Source organism: Myzus persicae, unplaced genomic scaffold, assembly GCF_001856785.1.
Source record: "Myzus persicae strain clone G006 unplaced genomic scaffold, MPER_G0061.0, whole genome shotgun sequence".
NCBI classification, from domain to species: domain Eukaryota; kingdom Metazoa; phylum Arthropoda; class Insecta; order Hemiptera; family Aphididae; genus Myzus; species Myzus persicae.
In genome coordinates, this window is record NW_019104174.1 from 85,209 (window position 1) to 104,852 (window position 19,644).

The 19,644-nt window shown below is 31.2% G+C and overlaps 1 protein-coding gene across 2 annotated transcripts; it reads left to right on the forward strand.

The window, feature by feature from the left end:
* Positions 1–3,644: 3,644 nt before the first annotated feature.
* On the forward strand, positions 3,645–18,593 carry LOC111039619 (bromodomain-containing protein 4-like). Of its 2 annotated transcripts, XM_022323206.1 has the most exons (3): positions 3,645–6,588; positions 6,631–6,876; positions 18,235–18,593. In XM_022323206.1, exons 1-3 carry the CDS (start codon positions 3,965–3,967, stop codon positions 18,332–18,334), a joined length of 2,970 nt encoding a protein of 989 aa, XP_022178898.1. In that variant the 5' UTR covers positions 3,645–3,964; the 3' UTR covers positions 18,335–18,593. The 2 variants fall into 2 exon arrangements, with proteins under 2 accessions (XP_022178898.1, XP_022178897.1); XM_022323205.1 differs by having other exon boundaries at positions 3,645–6,876.
* The last annotated feature ends 1,051 nt before the right edge of the window (positions 18,594–19,644 follow it).

A 19,644-nucleotide genomic window follows, 5' to 3' on the forward strand; every position in this document is an offset into this window, starting at 1 on the left:
TTGTGAATGATAACATGACAACTGCGAATCAGAGCACGATAAAATCATATACAATCAAACTTTATTCGACTTCGCCGTGAATCCGGCTTTATGGTTTATTTAGTATATAATTTTATTGTTATATGTATTAGGCATATTCGGTGTTTATTTCAGACATGTTCCGGGGGTATCAAAGATTGTGTCGGTCCCTAAAAATGTATTGATCCATTTTTCATTTGACTCAAATAATTTTTAGACTAAGGACCAATATTTATAAAATACATAGCTATAAATTCTGAATGGATTATGAATTTATTGGGTTTACAATGATGGAATGCCTGTGGTTTTTTTGTCTGTCATCGCCTTTTAATGCAGTAAAAATAAAAATGATTCAATATTTGTGTCTGGTTTAAAAAAGAATTTAGTTGGTTTATTTGGGATCAAATCTCAATAATTTCCCAGTACTTTTCTAAATAATGAGAAAAAAATTTAAATAAAAAATGTAGGAACATTTTAATCATTGAATTTTTTTGCCAAATCAATTTTCAACATAATCGATTTTGTCAATTTCTTGTAATTCAAAAACAAATAACTGTAGAATGTAGATACTTGAAATTGTCACCAAATGTTTAGGTGTATTAGCTAAATCTATATGTTATTATTTATTGTATAGTTTGTCGGAATATTTTACTCATTTCAAGTGATTAAAATAAATTTGAAATTTACTGTATCCATCGAAAAAATTACACTTGGTTAAAAATGTAATACAAAATTCTCCATAAATTGTTTATACTAGAATTTTAAAAAAATCAGCTTAAATCTACAATATATTTTTTAAACACTTTAATTCTATCATTTTGACAAAATTGGATATTTATACAATGATAAAACAATTTTTTGCTTGGTAAAAAAGACTGACAATGTAATACAAAGTTCTTTGTAGGTTGTAATTATAACAATTTGAAAACATAAAAGCTATGAACAATTTTTTTAATAAAAATTTGAGTTCAAATTTTGTCAAAACCACGAATATTTGCAAATTACCATTATTTTATAGTTAAACATTTATAAAAGGTTACATTTTTATAACTGAGGCTTCGTACTAGAACCAAAAACTCAAAACAATATACAAGCACAACTAGCCCACTTTTATATGTAAAATGAGTTTAAACTGACCTTAAAGTTGAAAGTTTGAGTTTCTGATAAATATTTATCCACAATATTTGTTATCTTTTTTTTTATCGAGGAAGTGTTATAGATACCGTACTATAGTACTTTTATAATATTTATGTTTTAATTTCCCTTGTTATATGTTACACCGTAAATCATAATCAAATTAAATTACCTTTAAGAGGACGTGATACCTGCATGTGTTGTCTCTGTCTTACAAGTGCATAACTTAGCAAATGTTATGCTCAACAAAACACGTGTAGCTCCGTTAGTTTAAAAATTAGTGAGAATTGACCTCTTATAAACTCTAAGGGTAAGATTAATATCTAGGCAAACCTCATAGGTTTTTTATTTATTTTAATTTTAACGCTAGTTATGAGTATTTTAAAATTGTAAATTTTTTATACATCTTAAAATACTTATAACTCGCGTTAAAATAAAAATATAATAAAAAGCCTATGAGGTTGCCTAGATCCTAATAATCTTACCTTTAGATTTTATAAGAGGTCAATTAAATTAAATTTTTAAATTAACGGAGCTACACGTGTTCTGCCGAGTGTACAATTTGCTATGTTACGCACTTGTAAGACGGAGACAACACATGCGGGTATTACGTCCTCTTAAGTAAAATAGCAGATAAAAAATTAATTTAACTATATAATTATCTTAAAAAGCATGAAAAACAATAAAATATAATATATTGTATTCTTACTTTAAAAATGTATCTAATATTTTAATAATTTAGAGTAAATGTGTTTAGGATTAGGTAGCCATTAAGTATGCTTACGAATCGTTTTTCGATTGAAATGAGATCTTGAGTGGCTTCTTAATTTCTCATTTACCTATGAATTAGAGTTTCATAACGGTCAATGATAATCACATTTCCCTATAGTACCAAACGATTCACAATTCTTTTATTTCTAATTTAATGTACCGAACGTTTTGAATTTTGAACTTTGAAAATAGAAATATTTTATTTTAATATTTACAATTCTAATGTTGCATTCTCATTTGAAATTGTATTGTAATACGTACTGTAATTTTTAAATGCAGCATTGTTAAATTTTCGTTGATTTACCAGTTATAAATGAAATTTAATTGCAAAACTACATATACAGCTAAAAGTTTTAATAAAATACATAAATAACGTCTTAGTATAGTAAAGTAATTAAAAATGTATAACTTTCTTTATTACTGCAATGTATGTATGTATAATAGGAGATCCACTGTCCAGTAGGTATGTAATGCACACGGTCCAAGGATAATGCTTTAGAAATAATAATTTCCCATATTTAATTGTCAATTGTGTGTATGTATTATTACTGTTTATACTTTATAGTATGAGAACGGGTTTCACTGTTTCAGTGAAGTGTAGTATAAGGACTATGTATTGAGTATATATTTTTTTAAAGAAAAAAATGCACAATCTTAAAAAATTATGTAAAGTATTATGTCAATTGACAATTATTATGCAATAAGCTATGCACTGTCCATTATCGAAATAAAATGTAAAAAATTGACAAAACTACTTGTGTATGGAGATTACTGTCTATTGATGGAACACCGGTGAATAGCTTAGCTTAAATTAAAATTAGGTATCTGCACCATTTTTAAATACAAAACGTTAAGTTATTATAAACAATTTTGAAAAAAGAATACTTGAAAAAATGTTAAGTTTAATTTTAAATATTTAAATTTGATTAATCAGCAATGGTGTATGATATATACGGACAAATCAATGCAATGCATATATACTACAACGAACACGTAATGTATTGTAAATAAAGTTTAGATACCGCTAATTAAATAAAATAAAATAAAATAACGAAAATTAAAAAAAATTGACACGGGATTACTATATATACGTGAGTACTGACGTACTGTAGTATTATTGTAGGTACCTACATCCCATTCAATAAAGCTCGAGTCCGTCCGTCGAGTGGTTTCTAGTGCGCCGTAGTGAGGGTCATGTGTCTATTAAAGGTATCCAATTTACACAGATATTTTACGGTATACACAAGCGTAACAGCATTATTGTCGGAATGCACCTGTATAACATTATAATATAGACGTAAACCCTCGCGCGTGTGCTTTATACATCACGGGTACCTTTTAACGGTTGATACCTAACGTTATAATGGTCATCGGGTGGTATAATATCATTATGTTAACCGTCTGAAAATTACGCGAAATCTCAAATCGTAGGGAAACTGATCGATACGTCGTCGATGGTGCAGGGCCGGGGGGAGTTGATTTGCCTTGCCCGTTCGGCGATGAAAATTCGCATCACTTTAACGATGTAGGGCAAGGGACGGCGGCGGTCGGATAATATTTTGGGATCTGTCTGCTGAGCCGCCGAGGTAACGCCTATAACGTGAAAACTCAGCCGACCAATAGCTGTGAATGGTTACACGACCGCCGACGACCGCAGCCGAGCCCGGTTACACCGACGGAATTTTACGCGTGATGCCGCCACCGCCGTCGCCGCCGCCGCCGGCCAGTGACTCTTACCGGTTTAGTAGCTGCACAGCTGTTTCGTGCGCGTGTTCGTCGATCGCCGGGCTCGAGAATTTTTCCGAATGTAATGGAACATTTTAGCGTTGTTAACTGGCATTACCTGTATATTTCTGTTGTTGTTTTACGTTTCATGTGTGATATATCGGTGTAATTTAAGGTGGATAAGGAGACTCGAAGGGTCTTGAACGACGTGCGTCAATAATTATGCTTAGTGTGCTTCTCGTTGCCGGATGATGCGCACGTTTGGGAAAGTATCGCACGTTTATACTGATATGGTGGGACAGGCGACTGAAAAAATATGAAAGTTTCACCGGACAACACGGAGGGCACCGACGACGTGAACAACGTCACTGTGGGCGCGAACGCGATCGGTGATCGCGGAACTGCGGTCCAGGTATGCGACGATGTGATTGTATTGTCTTCGGAGTCCGAAGCCGAAGAGGAGGAGGTGCGGGTCCGAGGGGAGGAGGAGCCGGAGGAGGTGGACGAGGAGGAGGAGGAGAAGAAGGAAGTGATTTGCAGCAAGCCACGTAAGTCTAAAAAAAAACATAAGAAACACCACCACCACGAGCACGGGGTTGGGAAAAAATACAAGAAACGGCCGAAACAGGGGAGTGGTCCAATATTTCTGTGGGCAAAAAAGAAAGAGACCCAAATACTGAAAATATACTGCGAGGATTACGATCCGGGTATCAAATTGACCAAGACCAACGGTGTGTGGAGTTCTTGTCCCAGGTCTAAGGTATTGGCGGCCGTTCAATCGCGTTCGTCCGTCTGCGTAGACGTTGGTGAGTCACAGAGCGAGCGCGACGAGTCGGTCGAGCAGAAAACACCACCGGATGACCGAATCAAAGAAAGTCCAAAAACCGGCGAGCCGATACTCGTCGACCTGAACGATAACTCAATCGACTTTGTTGACACCATATCTAGCGACGAGGACGACGATGAAGAACAGACCAGGGCGAGGATCGACCGTGCTCTCGAGATGATCGACCGGGACCCGGCGTTGATGTGCGACGTGAAGATTCCGTTGCCGTCCATAGAGGCGACTGCGGCTATCAAGTTACCTGAAGGCACTACAATCCACCAGATTAAAGTCGAGAACGTCGCGACAAACGGATCCGTTTCTGTGACGACGCCGCCGCCATCATCGCCCAAGACGCCACCGGTGCAGTGTAAGTCGGGCGAGTTGACCATAACGACGCAGCAGCAACAGCAAAACGAACCGTTGAACCTGGAAACCGTAAGTAAGCGATCTGCCTTAGAAATACGATTACAGGAGCCCCCGCTTAAGAAAAAACGAGTTGAAAAACTGCCTGCGCAACCGCCGATGGCCGGCGGGCAGGTGAAACGCGAATGGGATCCGCTGTCCGAGCTGAAAGAAGTGCTCTCAGACCCCGGGCTGTGCGTGCCCGACCCTTTGCTTGTTCCCAGGGCCAGGCTAGCCGCCCTGGTGGCCAGCCCAGCTACGGAAATCCCGAAACTCTTACGAGCACCGTCATTGTTGCCACCACCACTCCCGGATCCTGACCTGTTGGCCGTATCGCTGTCACATCTCCGGTCCATATTGCAGCAGCAACCGGGCTTTGCGGACGACCGCAAGCAGGACAGCAGTCAACAGTCGAACATCGATCAGATGCTGTGGTTGTCGTATCTGTCGAAAGACATGACCGGCGTCGACACCGATCTGATATCCGCGATGTTGAGCATCCTACTACCCAACTCGACATCCGCTCAACAATCGTTCAGCTACCCCCAAGATAAAAACCAATGGAGCGACATGTATTACGACGGTAACATCGAACCGCCATATAGTTCCACGCCCGGCTACAGTAAGTCGGACGATTTTTGTGCGTCCGTGTCGCCACTTCCACCGCCGCCACCGCCGCCGCCACTGCCACAGATATTACCACAGCCACAGCAGTCGCACCCACTGTTATTACCACCGCCGCAGTCACAAATTTTACCACCACCAATAGTTGCACAACCTCCAATATTATCACCGCAACAGCCGCAAAAACACCAACAATCACAACTGTTGCCACCACCGCCACCACCACCGCCACCGCCGCCGCCGCCGCCGCCGCCGCCGCCGCCACATGCGCAGCAGCAAGTACCTCGACTTCTGTCCAAACGTTCGATGCAGCACAACGTGACTCCACAGCTGCGGGGACCGTCACATCCACCGCAAATTCCACAACTGTTGCCGTCACATCCACAGCAAATTCCACAACTGTTGGCGACGACGCGCCCACAACAATTGATATCACAGCTACAGCCACCGGTCTTACACCGTCAGTCGAAACGACGGGCTTGTCAAGAGCTGTGCTGCAACGGGTCACCGTCATCGTGTTACGGGGGTAGTTGTTGCCCGAAATCGAGCAGTTATAATCCGTTTACCGCCTCATCCCCTAACGGCTGCAATCCGTTTACAGTGTCTCCCGGTGACTGCAATCCATTCACCGCGACTCCTGCCGGCAGTTGCAGTGTTGGCACTTCAAAGTCATGTCCCACGTACGGTGCTCCAGGTGTTATACCAACTTGTTGCTTTCCATCGGAAATCGGTTGCGGGTACAGCGGCCAATCTCCATCGCCAATGCCGCCGCGAAATACATCCGTATCGCCTCGCAACCGCGCTCAATACAACTATCAATCCGGTCCGGGGCAACAGCTACAGCAGCAGATGCCGATGACCGAAGGCGGCAGTGTCATCAACGGGTGTTGCATTGGCGTCACTGGCTGCACCGGTGGCGTCGCTGGCTGCACCGGTGGCGTCGCTGGCTGCACCGGTGGCGTCGCTGGCTGTAGCGGTGGCGTCGTCGGCTGCAGTAGTGGCGTCGTCGGCTGTAGCGGTGGCGTCGCCGGCAGTAGCAATGGCGTCAACAGCAGTAGAAGTGACACCAACAGCAGTAGTAGTGACGTCAACAACAGTAGCAGTGGCGTTAACAACACTGTTAGTGGTGGCAACAACAGCAACACCGGCAAAGACTATCAATGTTCGACTGCTACCAATAAACCAAAAACGCCGCTGCCCGTGACTACTACCAGCGGTGACACCGGTCAACCGACGTACAGGCCCAAAATCAAAGTCAAAGAGCATTTGATCGACCCGAATGCGAAACCAAGACTTTTGAACATCGAAGGCGCCCTTCATCTGGCTGCAGGGCATGACCTGTTCAGTTCTTCTCTTTGGCACCCATTGTTCGGAAGGTAACTATCATAACACGCATTAATAATAATAACAATAATAATAATATATTATAGTACTGAATTTATCGTGGTATCATAATATCAGGATGGACGTGTAGGTCGTAACAAACCGTAATCCTGTAAATAGTCCCGTTAGCCCAATTTCAACAATAAAAACGGTATTTTATAGTACGACTGCGTTTATAAAAACAATTTTGTCAACAAACATTTCACAGGTAAAATAGTAAGCTTGTACCTTTATTCATTCTTATTTAATACTGTTTTGTCGTGTTTTACAATAGTATAGATGCATTCCAGCGAAAAAATATATGTTTAAGGTCGCTGAAATCTTGTGTTTAAAACTAAAAATAGGTATTTTAGTAACATTTATATAATGAATTGTAATGTGTTATCGGTCCGAACTTGTCTACCTGATTCGAGTAAAATGTATAAGATAATAATATGTAAACTTATTATAAATAGTGTTTTAATTTAACTTTTGGGCTTAATGAATTTAAAAGTAATAATTTTAGAAGAGAAAATTATGCTGTAAATATATAATTTTACAATGGTTATTATTTGATAAAAACAATTACCGACAATATACCTAATTAATATAGGATGAAATAGATTATACTTCGTACATATATAATATTATAGTTAGTGGTTAATCTTATGATTAAACGTTACTGCGATCAATTGAACACAAATTGAATAAATAAAAATACGTCAACTTAACTATTTAACAATGAAAAAAATCATATTATTAAATATAATCACACATTTTTAAAACCAATAACAAATCAAAAGTTAAATATACTCTTTTTACAGTGGATATCATTTATGACTTACTTGACACTTAAACTGAAAATTTATTAAAAAATAATTACCTAAATTGCCAATTAGAATGATATACAAACAATTGAAATTTTCGACAAGTTTTCAAAAAATAACGTGGTGTATGTTAATTTGTCAAATTTATAAGGTGAATACAACTTTTTGTTCCTAATTTTAATACCTACACCTATATTTCAAGTGTTCCGTGCTATATATTATGAAATGTTCATAATATTATATGTGACTAGCTTATGCTAATTTGTTATTTATTTTACATTTTCTTCTACACAGATCTGCTGCAAAATTTGTTGTGTACGAACCATAACAATTTTCAACTTCAATAAATAATTATTTATTTATTAAAGCAAATTTTTAGAATTTATTATATTACAGACTATATCAATATTATGTTAAACTATAATATGTTTAATTCATGTATCATAATTTTTTGAATTCATCAATTTTTTTCTAATATGATAGATATTCAACAAAAAATTTTAATTTTGAAATTCGAAATAATTGATATTATTAATTTTAATTAAAATCCTTTACCTGTGTATTCTGTTGACTTATTTAATAATGTGAATACTATGTTAGAAACAGATTTCAATTTTTGAATTTTTTTAAATGTTATATTTTCTATCAAACGACCGTTTGTGTAGTTCTGTTTCATTTGTTTGTTTCAGTTTAGTTCGAAAACATTCATGTATACTAATTTGTAGAGAATTGCATGATTTATTAATAATAATATAATTCAAGACCTGTATATATTATAATAATATTACTGTTACACAAATTAAATCATATAAACTCAATTTTTTTCTAAAGTAGTACCTCTATACCTATTTTATATAAAGATGATTTTTTCATTAATACATTGTTAAAACACTAAAATACTATTCATTGGACTGAAAATTACATTTTTTACTTAATTTTTATCAAGAGGTAATATTATCTTTATTTTCAGATCATCATTCAAAATAAAATAAAATGTATTTGAATATGTCTGGGATAATACATGAATAACAGATAAAATACAATATGTTTGGGTTTTAAACAAATTCTATAACAAAAACATAAGTCAGAAGTCTATAATATAATATATATAATTGTAGTAGCTTCATGAAATTTTATAGAAATTATTAAGCTATTATAATAAAAAAACAATTCTTACAAATACAATAGATATAATGATATAATAGGTAATGCTTGCAGTTGTTATCTACTGAAATCATTTTTAAGCTCTAGTGCCACATTTTATATTTCTATACACTGCTTGATTCCGGTGTATCGACGATAATAGGATAGTTTTCTTTAGACATTATTTTTTGTCGCTAAGATATCTTAATTATTAAAATATGAATAATATTATACTCTGAAAGTATTTTGTTTTTTTACATACTAAGCGTAATAATACATCAATGTATAAACATTAAACTGCCATTTTACAAATTTAGTTTATTCAAACTTAATTTATTTATTTTAAAGTTAATTATAGTTAGGTACGATACAAATATTAGTAAATATTATTTTATCCAATAAGTAATATTATTAAAAATTGAATTATTTTTTGAATTTGTATTATAGGTTCCTACCGGGTATGTATGTATAGTATAAATACGGTAAAGTAAAATATGTGTGCCTATAACTATAAGTATTAACTATAATTATCGTGCATAATATTATTTTTTAGATAATAACTGATATAATTTTTGTTTTTAATTTTACACGCTTAAAATGTTATGCTACTATGAAAGTCTTAAAATGAATAAGTAACATGGCATATACTTAAACACCTAATATTCTGAACTTAATTTTATAAAATCTTAGTTTCAGAATAATTCTCTCAACTAAAATGCAAGTATTTTAAATGTGTTGTGTAAATGATATGCTTTTTTTAAAAACTGATCTCTAGTAAAAAATGTATCAGATAATATATAGAAACGGTATAAGCAAATACCTACCTATGTAGATTAATATATTATATAATATGAGTGTAGAGTTCGCAAATACGGAGAAAGGGGATTATGGAATTAGAGTAACGAATGAGAAGAAAATGGCTGTCATATTGTATTTTATTAAAGACAGAAAATAAAGATATAGAAACTTGCCAAACATTTATTTTCGAATATTTTACGACTCAAATTTTATTTTTAAATACAAATCAATGAAAATTCTACGTTTGTTATAATTTGTTTTATTGAAAGGATTGAAAATATAAGTATCTACTTATCTATAAGTATTAACCTTTCTATACACTTTTCCAAATGAGAACCGACGTCTTCTATACATAATTGTTATCAGATGATAAACCTATCTAGTTATTTGCTGAAAATAATATGTACTTAAATTACATTCCTACTTCAATTTTTTTAATAATTGTTGTTTTAATTAAATTCCATTTATTTTTAGTAATTTATGTTATTAATTTCATGTGGACATTTTACTATTTTTATTCTTCAAGTTTATTTAATGCAAAACACATCATCACAGATTTACCGCAAGTGTAAACACATAGATAAAAAGGTAATCGATTTAAATTTGATGCATGTTTTAAATTTATATTAGATCGTATTTTATTAGTTTTTGATATAGTTTTTATTTCTATTCTTTTAAATTTAAAATTTGCTAAGATCAACTAATTATAACTTATTATAATATATTAATATAATAATTAATAATAGTATACTCATACATAGAAAATAGATGAATTGACAAATCCTTCGATTTGGCTACAAAAAAAAAAATTTACACAAATTCTCATTAATTCAAAATATTAATGGAGTGTTTTTATTATTTAAATCAACTATTAATCACAATTTACATACTCATTAAATATTAATTCAATATTTTTCACGAACTTAATAAAATATCCCATACCTCTATTTTAGTAAACAAACCAAAATTGTTCACTATTTCAAATTTCTCGAATTTGCTTAATTTTTTGAATTTTTATTTGTGTTTAATCATGGAATACATTAAAATGTTAAAATTTCTATTATCATTTAACTTTATACTTATATTGCTTCTCTAGTAAGCTTAGCATGTATTGAAGAAAGTTTGAGCACGTTGCTTAAAATTTTCAACACTAAACAATACAGTTAATATAGTATGTTGTTGTATTTTTATTTTATTCATAAATACGGGACAAGCCCAAAATACAATAAGGTTGAAATATATTTAATGATAAACTGATTGATTGATATAATTTAATATTATGATAATTATTAATTAATATACATGCATACTTACCTAAGTTACTTATAAATGTTAGACAATACTTAATGATGTTTTCTTTTTAAATTGTTATGTTTTTATATCAAAATCAAACCTTTCAAAGAAAGTAAGAGTATAGTCGTATAGAAATCCATTTTCAAACATTGATATTTTATTAAGTGTAAATAATATTATTAGCTCACGTCCGTAGGTGATGGTTATAAACGGCATTTTTAAAAGTACCTGGGTACTTGCATTTTAAATTTACAATAAGATATAATAATAAGCCTTCTGTAGATAGCATTAAACAAAAATATATGCCTTAAGTATAGTAATTGCATGATTCATGCATTGAAAACGTTGAGCTCTAAATTGATTTTATTTTTTATCTCTCAGCCAGACACATTATTCATCCACACTTAATGTATCTATATTGTTATCGATAAAATTGTGTTTAAAGTAATGTTATTTATGTATTTAATATAAGGTATAATTTTTTACCCTAAAATTATTTTATTTCACTCTTCATAAAAACAACTTTATTTTAGGTCCTCTAAAACAAACAATATATTTTATGATATTTTTTCTTATCTTATTTTACGGGTACGTGTTGTTTAGTATCTGTAACGCAGGATGTCACCTACCATATCATCTTTGGCTAATGGTTAATGATATTGTTTTGTTTGATAATCCTTCCAGAGTAAATATAAATGTAGTTATGTACATAGTATAACCCAAACACCCAAACATAAATAAATTATTTTCACTTTTTCTTTTATCAATTTGAATATACTTACAGTGTATATTATGACGATTTGACATTTTTATTTTGCATCGATATTAAATTTAAATATGTCAAAATGTTTAGATAGGTAAAATTGGTATTGAAAGTTTAACATTTTTATTAATTAAATATCTGTAATTTATTTTTTTAACAGACAGATATAAATATAAGTACGAAGGTATTATTAGATTATCATTGGCTTAATTTAGAACACTTCAATGACATGCTTGACTATGTATATATAAATTATACTTTTTTTTATAAAATATCTAATAAAAAGTTTAAAAAACCGGTTGGATTGTATTTTTTTTAAAGAAAAAATCGATGATAAAATTCAAATTAATTACATTATGGACCAACTTCAGTTTTTTATCAAATTATTCAGTATTTTTGGATTTATGATATTGTAATACGACCAAATATTTTTTATATTCAATTATAAGTTTTCACATTAAATTATTAGTTTTCTTATCATGCGCTATTTACCTTTAAGCTGTTAACTCCTAAATAACAATAAATATCTACGTTCGTTATTAGGCACAATTCCTTCAAAATACAATTTTTTAAATAATATTCCCAAATAATATTTTATTTTTTAAACTTTATAAAACAATTAGTCTCGGCAATTAGGTATTTAGGTAGGGCAGTAATGGCAAGCATTAATTATAAAAAAATAAATGTCCATAAATCAAATATCAAAACCTGTATGGTCGAAGAAGTAAAAATTAGGGTGTAGTTTGTATCAAATACTTAAAAAAAATTTTATAATGAACTAAAATTACATAAATTCAAATCTAGTTTTTTCCCTTCTTTGCATTTTTAATACCATCAAAAATATAATTATTTCGAATTAGGGTTAGTTTTCTGGCTTTAATGTTTCTGTTACGCAGTGTGAAACCAAGTGCTTCGAATTACAAAACGGTTTTATTCGTTAGAACTTTAAATTTATTTTATAACAATATTGTGCACATTTAGAAAAGACGGCCAAATATGCTCGTTACGCCAGTTACGTATATACTGAAAATATTTGAACCCGTGCGATATGATCGCCGAATAAAGCCTCTATCTTATCTTTTGCTATCGATACAATGATTATGGTACGTACCGAACTGTTTCTATATGCTTCTAATTTTAATACAAAAATCTACTTGGTGGGTTCAATAAAAAAAAAAATCATTGAGTCTTCCTGTTATGAATGTAAAATTGTAGGGGCTCAAATCTCGGGAGCCCGTTTAAAGAATTAAAGAAAATAATACAAGAAGGTGCGTTTGGGTTACAATTTTGGGTAACTGAAGTGAAGATTTAGAAATATCATAGTTTATTAGATTGTTGTGAAAAGTGTGGAAAGAAATGTATTTAACAAATGTCGAAAGGATGAAAGAAGACTATGAAAGTAAGGTGATGTGGAAAATCTAAAATGTAAGAAAGAGGTGTATAATGTGTCATGTTATGCCGGTATGTTTTAATAAACGTTTAAAAAACATTAGATGATAAATGACAAATGAAAAAAGTACCATTCAAATTTAACCTTGAAGAGTCAACAATTAATATTCAATACTTTATATTATTATAAGCTATAGATATGTTTATAAACTGTATACTGTATAGGTACTATCATCGTTACGGCTACTTTTTATTACATGCAGTTAGATAAACAAATCTAAGAATCTGATAGTAATCTATAACTAATTGAAATTTTAACTAACTATTTAAAAGTTGATAGATAAATGGTTGATAGCATACATTTTAAATACAATTGTATTTAAAATATAACTCACGCAGAGTATTATGGTGATGTATTATTATTGTTAGAATAAAAAAAAACTGTGCAATTTAGACAAATTAGCCTACTGCAGTTGATTTGTTGTGGGTATTACTATTCCTGCAGCAGTATAATATCATCTGCTTCCAAATATCCGTTATCCGTCAAAAACATTCTGCTCCAAATTTCAAAATATAATTAATAAAACAATCATCTTTTGAAATGGATTTCGCAGCTAATATATCCTAATACAGCAATACTGCCAAATACATTACCAGAGATTTAAAACCTCTTTAGTATCGTCGTAATTCTATAATTGATTGACGAGTGGTACATCCATTAAATTTAATTACAGACCGTGGGTATTGTTATTCTGTGGGACGCCTGATATTATATACTTGAACTAACCACGCTCATATAAACATATGATTTTATACCTTCTTATACTCATTTGATCCAACATTCATCTACGCATGCACGTTTATACATTTTAACCTTCTTTTTTTAATTGTACCAGAGGTGCATTAAGTTAACGCTCAACTATAGTATTATTTTCGATAACATTTGAATGTGGTAGATGGTTGTAATACTTTACTGATAGTGGTGAATATTCTTGATTTAATTGCAGGGTGATCAAATGATTTTGTCATGTGGCTGTTTTGTTAAAATACACTATTTGATCATTAAAAATATAATTTATCGTTACCATTTCATACCTAAATCTTGGTCCTTAAAAATATTGAAAAAAAAGTCAGGTGATCTCTCCCCTTCTTAATCCCCCCCCCCTTTCGTTTGACCGTCACTAACCCCCTATATTATACTGTATTATTATTGCAAAATCACGAAGTGTGTATTCGTAAAATCAATACATAATATATTATTGTATTCAGTACACCAGATGTGGTGTATTTAAATTTCAAATGTATGAAACTCATCACATGCCGTAGCTATGGTGTATTCTGTCAGTTATTTTGCAGTGACAGTGTGATTATAGAAAATATAGGTTGTAGGCAGGGACTGGTACCTTTTGTTTTTTTCAGTTCCGGTCTGGTTCCGGTACTTAATCATATCATTGAAAGGTCCTAGTTACGGTTGCTATTTAAATATATACATATTAATAGTTAAGGTTAGGGTTCTGGTAAAAATGGTTCCAACATTTGTATAAAGAAAATTAGAATCGATTAAATTTTTTAAATACCTATAAATTAATTAATAACATTCATTAAATATATAAAAAATAAAATACAAGTATAAATAGCCATTTAAATTTTAAGATTTCCTTAGAAATAAACGGTTCTAAATAAATATAATACTAGTTTATCAAAGCTCTCCAGGGATTGTAATTTTATATACTTGATGCATACATAAAAAAAAACAACAATTATAGTATAACCCTGTTTATTTTTTGTCTAAAAATATAGGCCCCAGTTTTGGTTTCAGTTGGGTATTGGGAAATATTTCAATTCTGTTTCAGTTCCCATTATTTTAAGGCTTTAAAGGTTTCAGAACCGGTTCTTTTCGGTTTGGTTCTGGTCCCTGGTTGTAGGTACATTATAAATGTGCAATAACATATTTGGGTTTAAGTTGAATAATAATATTAGAGTATTTTTACTACCATATGTCAAGTAAGTGTAATAATTGATAAATTAGTCACATTGGAATAAAAAAAAAAATTGTCGAATATAATAATAATTATCGTCTGATCAGTGCAAAAAATGTATATCAAAAAAATATGTTTAAAAACAACGAGACATTTTTAGATCAACAAGCCTTGAAAATTTTAACCGTATAAAATAATTGATATCGGACAATAAACTAGCAAATTTTTACCTTGATGCATTAAAATAAATGTATTAAACAAGAATAACCTGAAATAAAACTAAAAAAAAAGAATCGTAGAAATAAAATTCCACAATTGTATTCATATTATTATTTTATTATTACTGTTATTATTATTATTTTTTTTATATATTGTATTAAATTTTAAAAACGAAATATAATTATTATATTCCCTATAATTTTTCACAAGTGCGCTTGTAAAATTTGTCTGTTCATCTATAATAAAGTAATTAAACAATCACTAATTTGACAATTTTACATTGAACGAAATCATAAAGTTGTAGAGTAGGAAGTAAATTGTTGATTATAATTTATATTTTAAATTGTTTATTTTGTTACACACTTCATTCACAATAATATGAATTGTTAGTCGTTTCAAATCATTACTTTAAAATTACGTTCATTCATTAAAAGCGTATAATGTATGTATATTATATTCGATTAATTAAAATTAAAATTCCATTAACCTAATTTTTAGAAAGTACCATACTATAATATGTATAAAATAAATCATAATAACGATTTATATGTATACTTTTATGTTAATAAATTCATCTGACAGAAAAAAATTAGCTCTTGATGAATTATTATTTTATTTTTGTAGATGTTTAAATCGTTGGATGATGTACCTATTGATGTTATAATAACAATAAACCGTTTTATATGTACTTTTATTTAATAACCGGAGCTATATGTATGACAATTAATACGAATATTTTTATAAATTTAAATGATTTTAAAGTACACCCAGTGAAAACGTAAATGTCCTTTTCTACAGCCGTATTTACTCTTATATGCGCAAACATGGACATACATGATAACAGTAATTTATATAAAATAGCATGGTGTAAATAATATAGAACAGTTTAGTATATTGACAATATTGAGTGTTTGCCGTTCCGTTTATTTATTCATTATGTTTGATCCTTTTTTTTTAAATAAAAAGCGTGACGTTAACTTCAATACAACTACTGTACTTGTCTTGTCAAATGCATTCGCTATTGGATTAATGTTAAAAAATGATAAAAAATATCCAAAACATTAAATTTTCCATCAAAGTTGAATTCCCGAGAAAATAAATAACTGACAATGTTAGTCATGTCATAAAAGTTTTTGATGCGTCTATGGATGATATTATATAATTTTAACGATCGTGCGGACATCTGAAAAATTGCATCTTGTGTTGAAAATTTCGATTATAAACGTATAGCCATTTTACTTGATCGAATTATTAAAACGACTATCGAATTATAATAACTATGTTAAAAACTTGCTACGAACTTTTGAAAATATCTAAATATTTTAAAAAGTGGAATCATATATATATATATTATATTCCTCTGAAAAAGTACGATGGGCGTAGTTATAAAAATGTGTTCAAATTTTTCTTAATACTAACTTAGCTTTAGAGAAAAAATCATTTTTGTATTTAAATTTTATTGTGGAAAAGTAATCAAAGAAAGTTTAAATTCTTAAGTACCTAAATTATGATATATTAAACGAGTTTTCTGAATACAATTTAACCCAGAATTCGCTTTTAATATTTCTATATAATATGAACCTTGAATAATATAACGTTTTATTTTATTTTATAGTTGAAATTTGAATTGTTCTGAAAATACAATATTTTTTTCTTACTTGTATTACAATTCTTAACATTCTATTTTCATATAGATTGTTACCAATCTAAATAAATGTAGATGTAAATTTAACTAAATATATTATGTATTATGTAAGTGTTAAAGTTCTGTAGAACGTTACAAAATTGCATGACCTATATAATTATATTACAATGAAGGTGTATAAAAGTGTATTATATAATTACTGTTAATTACTATTCCATTGCGGTGTTGTTAAAAATTATGGACCAACATTTTGCTAATTGATTAATTACTGCTAAAAATATTGAAACTTTTGACCGTTTTTTAGTTAATCTTTCTACAAAAACACCAGTGCGGAAATATGCTGAATAAAATTTCACTGACATCGATTTTGTTTCCATTAAAAGTAAAAAAATTCAACATAACTATTTTAATGTCACGAACGATGGTTCTCATTTAGCTCGTTCGCAATACCTACAGGCTATAATAATATAGGTAAAATTATTGTGGTATGCACGCAGTACACAGCAGTGAACCGTTATTAGTGCATTTATATCTTAGTATTGTTGTTTCATAGTTTTTAATGTGGTAATTATTACGGACTGTATTTATTTATTTAAAACTACGATACACTGAGTTTATTGACGAACATTGTTGACATAATATTATAATAATTTATAGCCACTGCAGCCGTTCGGCAAATCCAAAATGAAAATGACGTCGATTTGATGTTATATGTATACAAGGTGTTTTTTTTTAAGTATAAAAACGCAAGACATCCATTCATGTTACTAATTTATAAAAGAGCATTTAATCTTATCTGGAAAGACAGCCCTGGTTTTGAGTTTCATATTCTCTATGGGCTAACAATCATTTGAAAATTAATCAAATTTTTGTATCCATTACACTCGTTCAAAATTATGTTTTGGAATGATTGGTCAATATTCGTCGTATGCATCAATGAAAAAATAAATGATGTAGAACATAGATAGCTTATGTGCCACCTTAAAAAAAAAACAGTGTAAAAATCTGATTTTTGTCGAGTGAAAACTCATATCCTTATGACTTCTCCCCACCAAAATAACTAAAAATTACGGTGAAGACTAGTCCGTTATTTAAAAAAAAAAAATCATGAGTTTATTATAAGTATATAGGTTCAAGGTACCTAGGCGTCTTTCCCCTCCCTCCCTTTCCCAACATCCCGTAACGGTCACACGGTGCAATATATATCATGTAATTTATATCGATCTATACCGTGTCATCTTTCAGGTGGTTATTTAAAATTTTTTTTTTTGAACTCCCTTTCAAACGTTTACTGAGTTCGCTGTTTGTTGTTTCAGCCAAGCAAAGCCGTACGGCTGTCGGTGGCAATGGACAACTCCAGTCACCACTTCTGCGTCGACTTCTTCGGACGACACGCCCGCCGACACCAAACGTTGAACAGGCAAAACCACTGACTGGAGCGACGTGGACGACAATGTAATATATATATGTGTTTATTTATAAGAAGCGCACCTACAGTATTTCTTTATTTTTTTATTATTATTATTACCGTTTTACGTGTTTTAGGACCTTCCTCGCATACCCATCATTTAGAGGACTCAAATATTTTGAATACCCATATGTTACCCCCCCCCCCCTTCTCATCCTATAAATGTTGGATTTAACATTTTTTTTCTTTTTAGTCAAATTTAATGCCGACAAGTGTATACTATATTATTATAGTATATTGTATTGTAATATATAATTAACGTTTAATCAAATGTTATACATTATTATATTATTACGCATAAAATATTTCCCTTAGAGTTTAGTATAATAATATTATGAATGTTCGATGTATGCAAAGTTGTATAGTCAAGTGGCGGTCTGTGTCGGGCCGCGAGATACGGCCGCCGCCATATGAATCGATTGACCTCGACCTTTGCACTACTTTTGCGTCGGGGTATACGATCGCTATAATATCCGATAGGCTGGGGGACCGGCTTCCTCCTGTAGACTTTCCGCTGTTGGTCGTCGCAGTTTCTGTGACTGTAAAATGTCTGTTTAAACAATATATATATATATATGTACATAATATTATCATTGTGTAACGTCATATTTGTGGTGCTGAATGAAAATACGTTTTTGTCATAAAATGTACTGTTAGTTTCTGTTCTTTTATTGATTTATTGTCGTTCTCTTATTGATTTATTGTCGTTCTTTGTATTAATTTATTATCGTTTGATTGTTTGTTTTTTATTCGGAAAAAACCGTTTACCATACACAACCTCACGACCGTTTGCGTCTGTGTGTGTGTGTGTGTGTGTGTGGTATTTGTAACGTGAGTTGAATTTTTTTTGTAAATTTGTTGTTTTAAAAAAAAACCTACTTTGTTTCTAGTTTATTTTTGTGTTACATATCAGCTTTTGCTTGGTTATTTTTCTGTGTACTTCGGTATGCTTGAATTTATTACAATTTTATTGTTTTATGTTTTTTGTTCACGTTCTACGTCAATTATTTTAGCCATTGAATTTTTGGATTTAAATATTTATTTATATCGATTGAATGTTGAATGTCCTGTTTGAAATATATTTTATTTTATGTAAATTATTATGCATTGATCCATATAAAATGGAATTTCATATATTATGGAAAAGCTGTATATTATTACAGTCTAATGGCATATTATTATATATTATAATCAATATTGATTTTGAATACTAGTCTCTTAAATTATAAGATATTTATATAAGACGAAAAAAATTTAA

What these genes read in the sequence shown, in the direction of transcription:
- LOC111039619 (XM_022323205.1), top strand. Translation starts at nt 3,965, where the DNA reads ATGAAAGTTTCACCGGACAACACGGAGGGCACCGACGACGTGAACAAC. An exon ending in TGGCACCCATTGTTCGGAAG is followed by an intron (nt 6,877 to 18,234) that starts GTAACTATCATA and finishes TTGTTGTTTCAG; the next exon opens with CCAAGCAAAGCCGTACGGCT.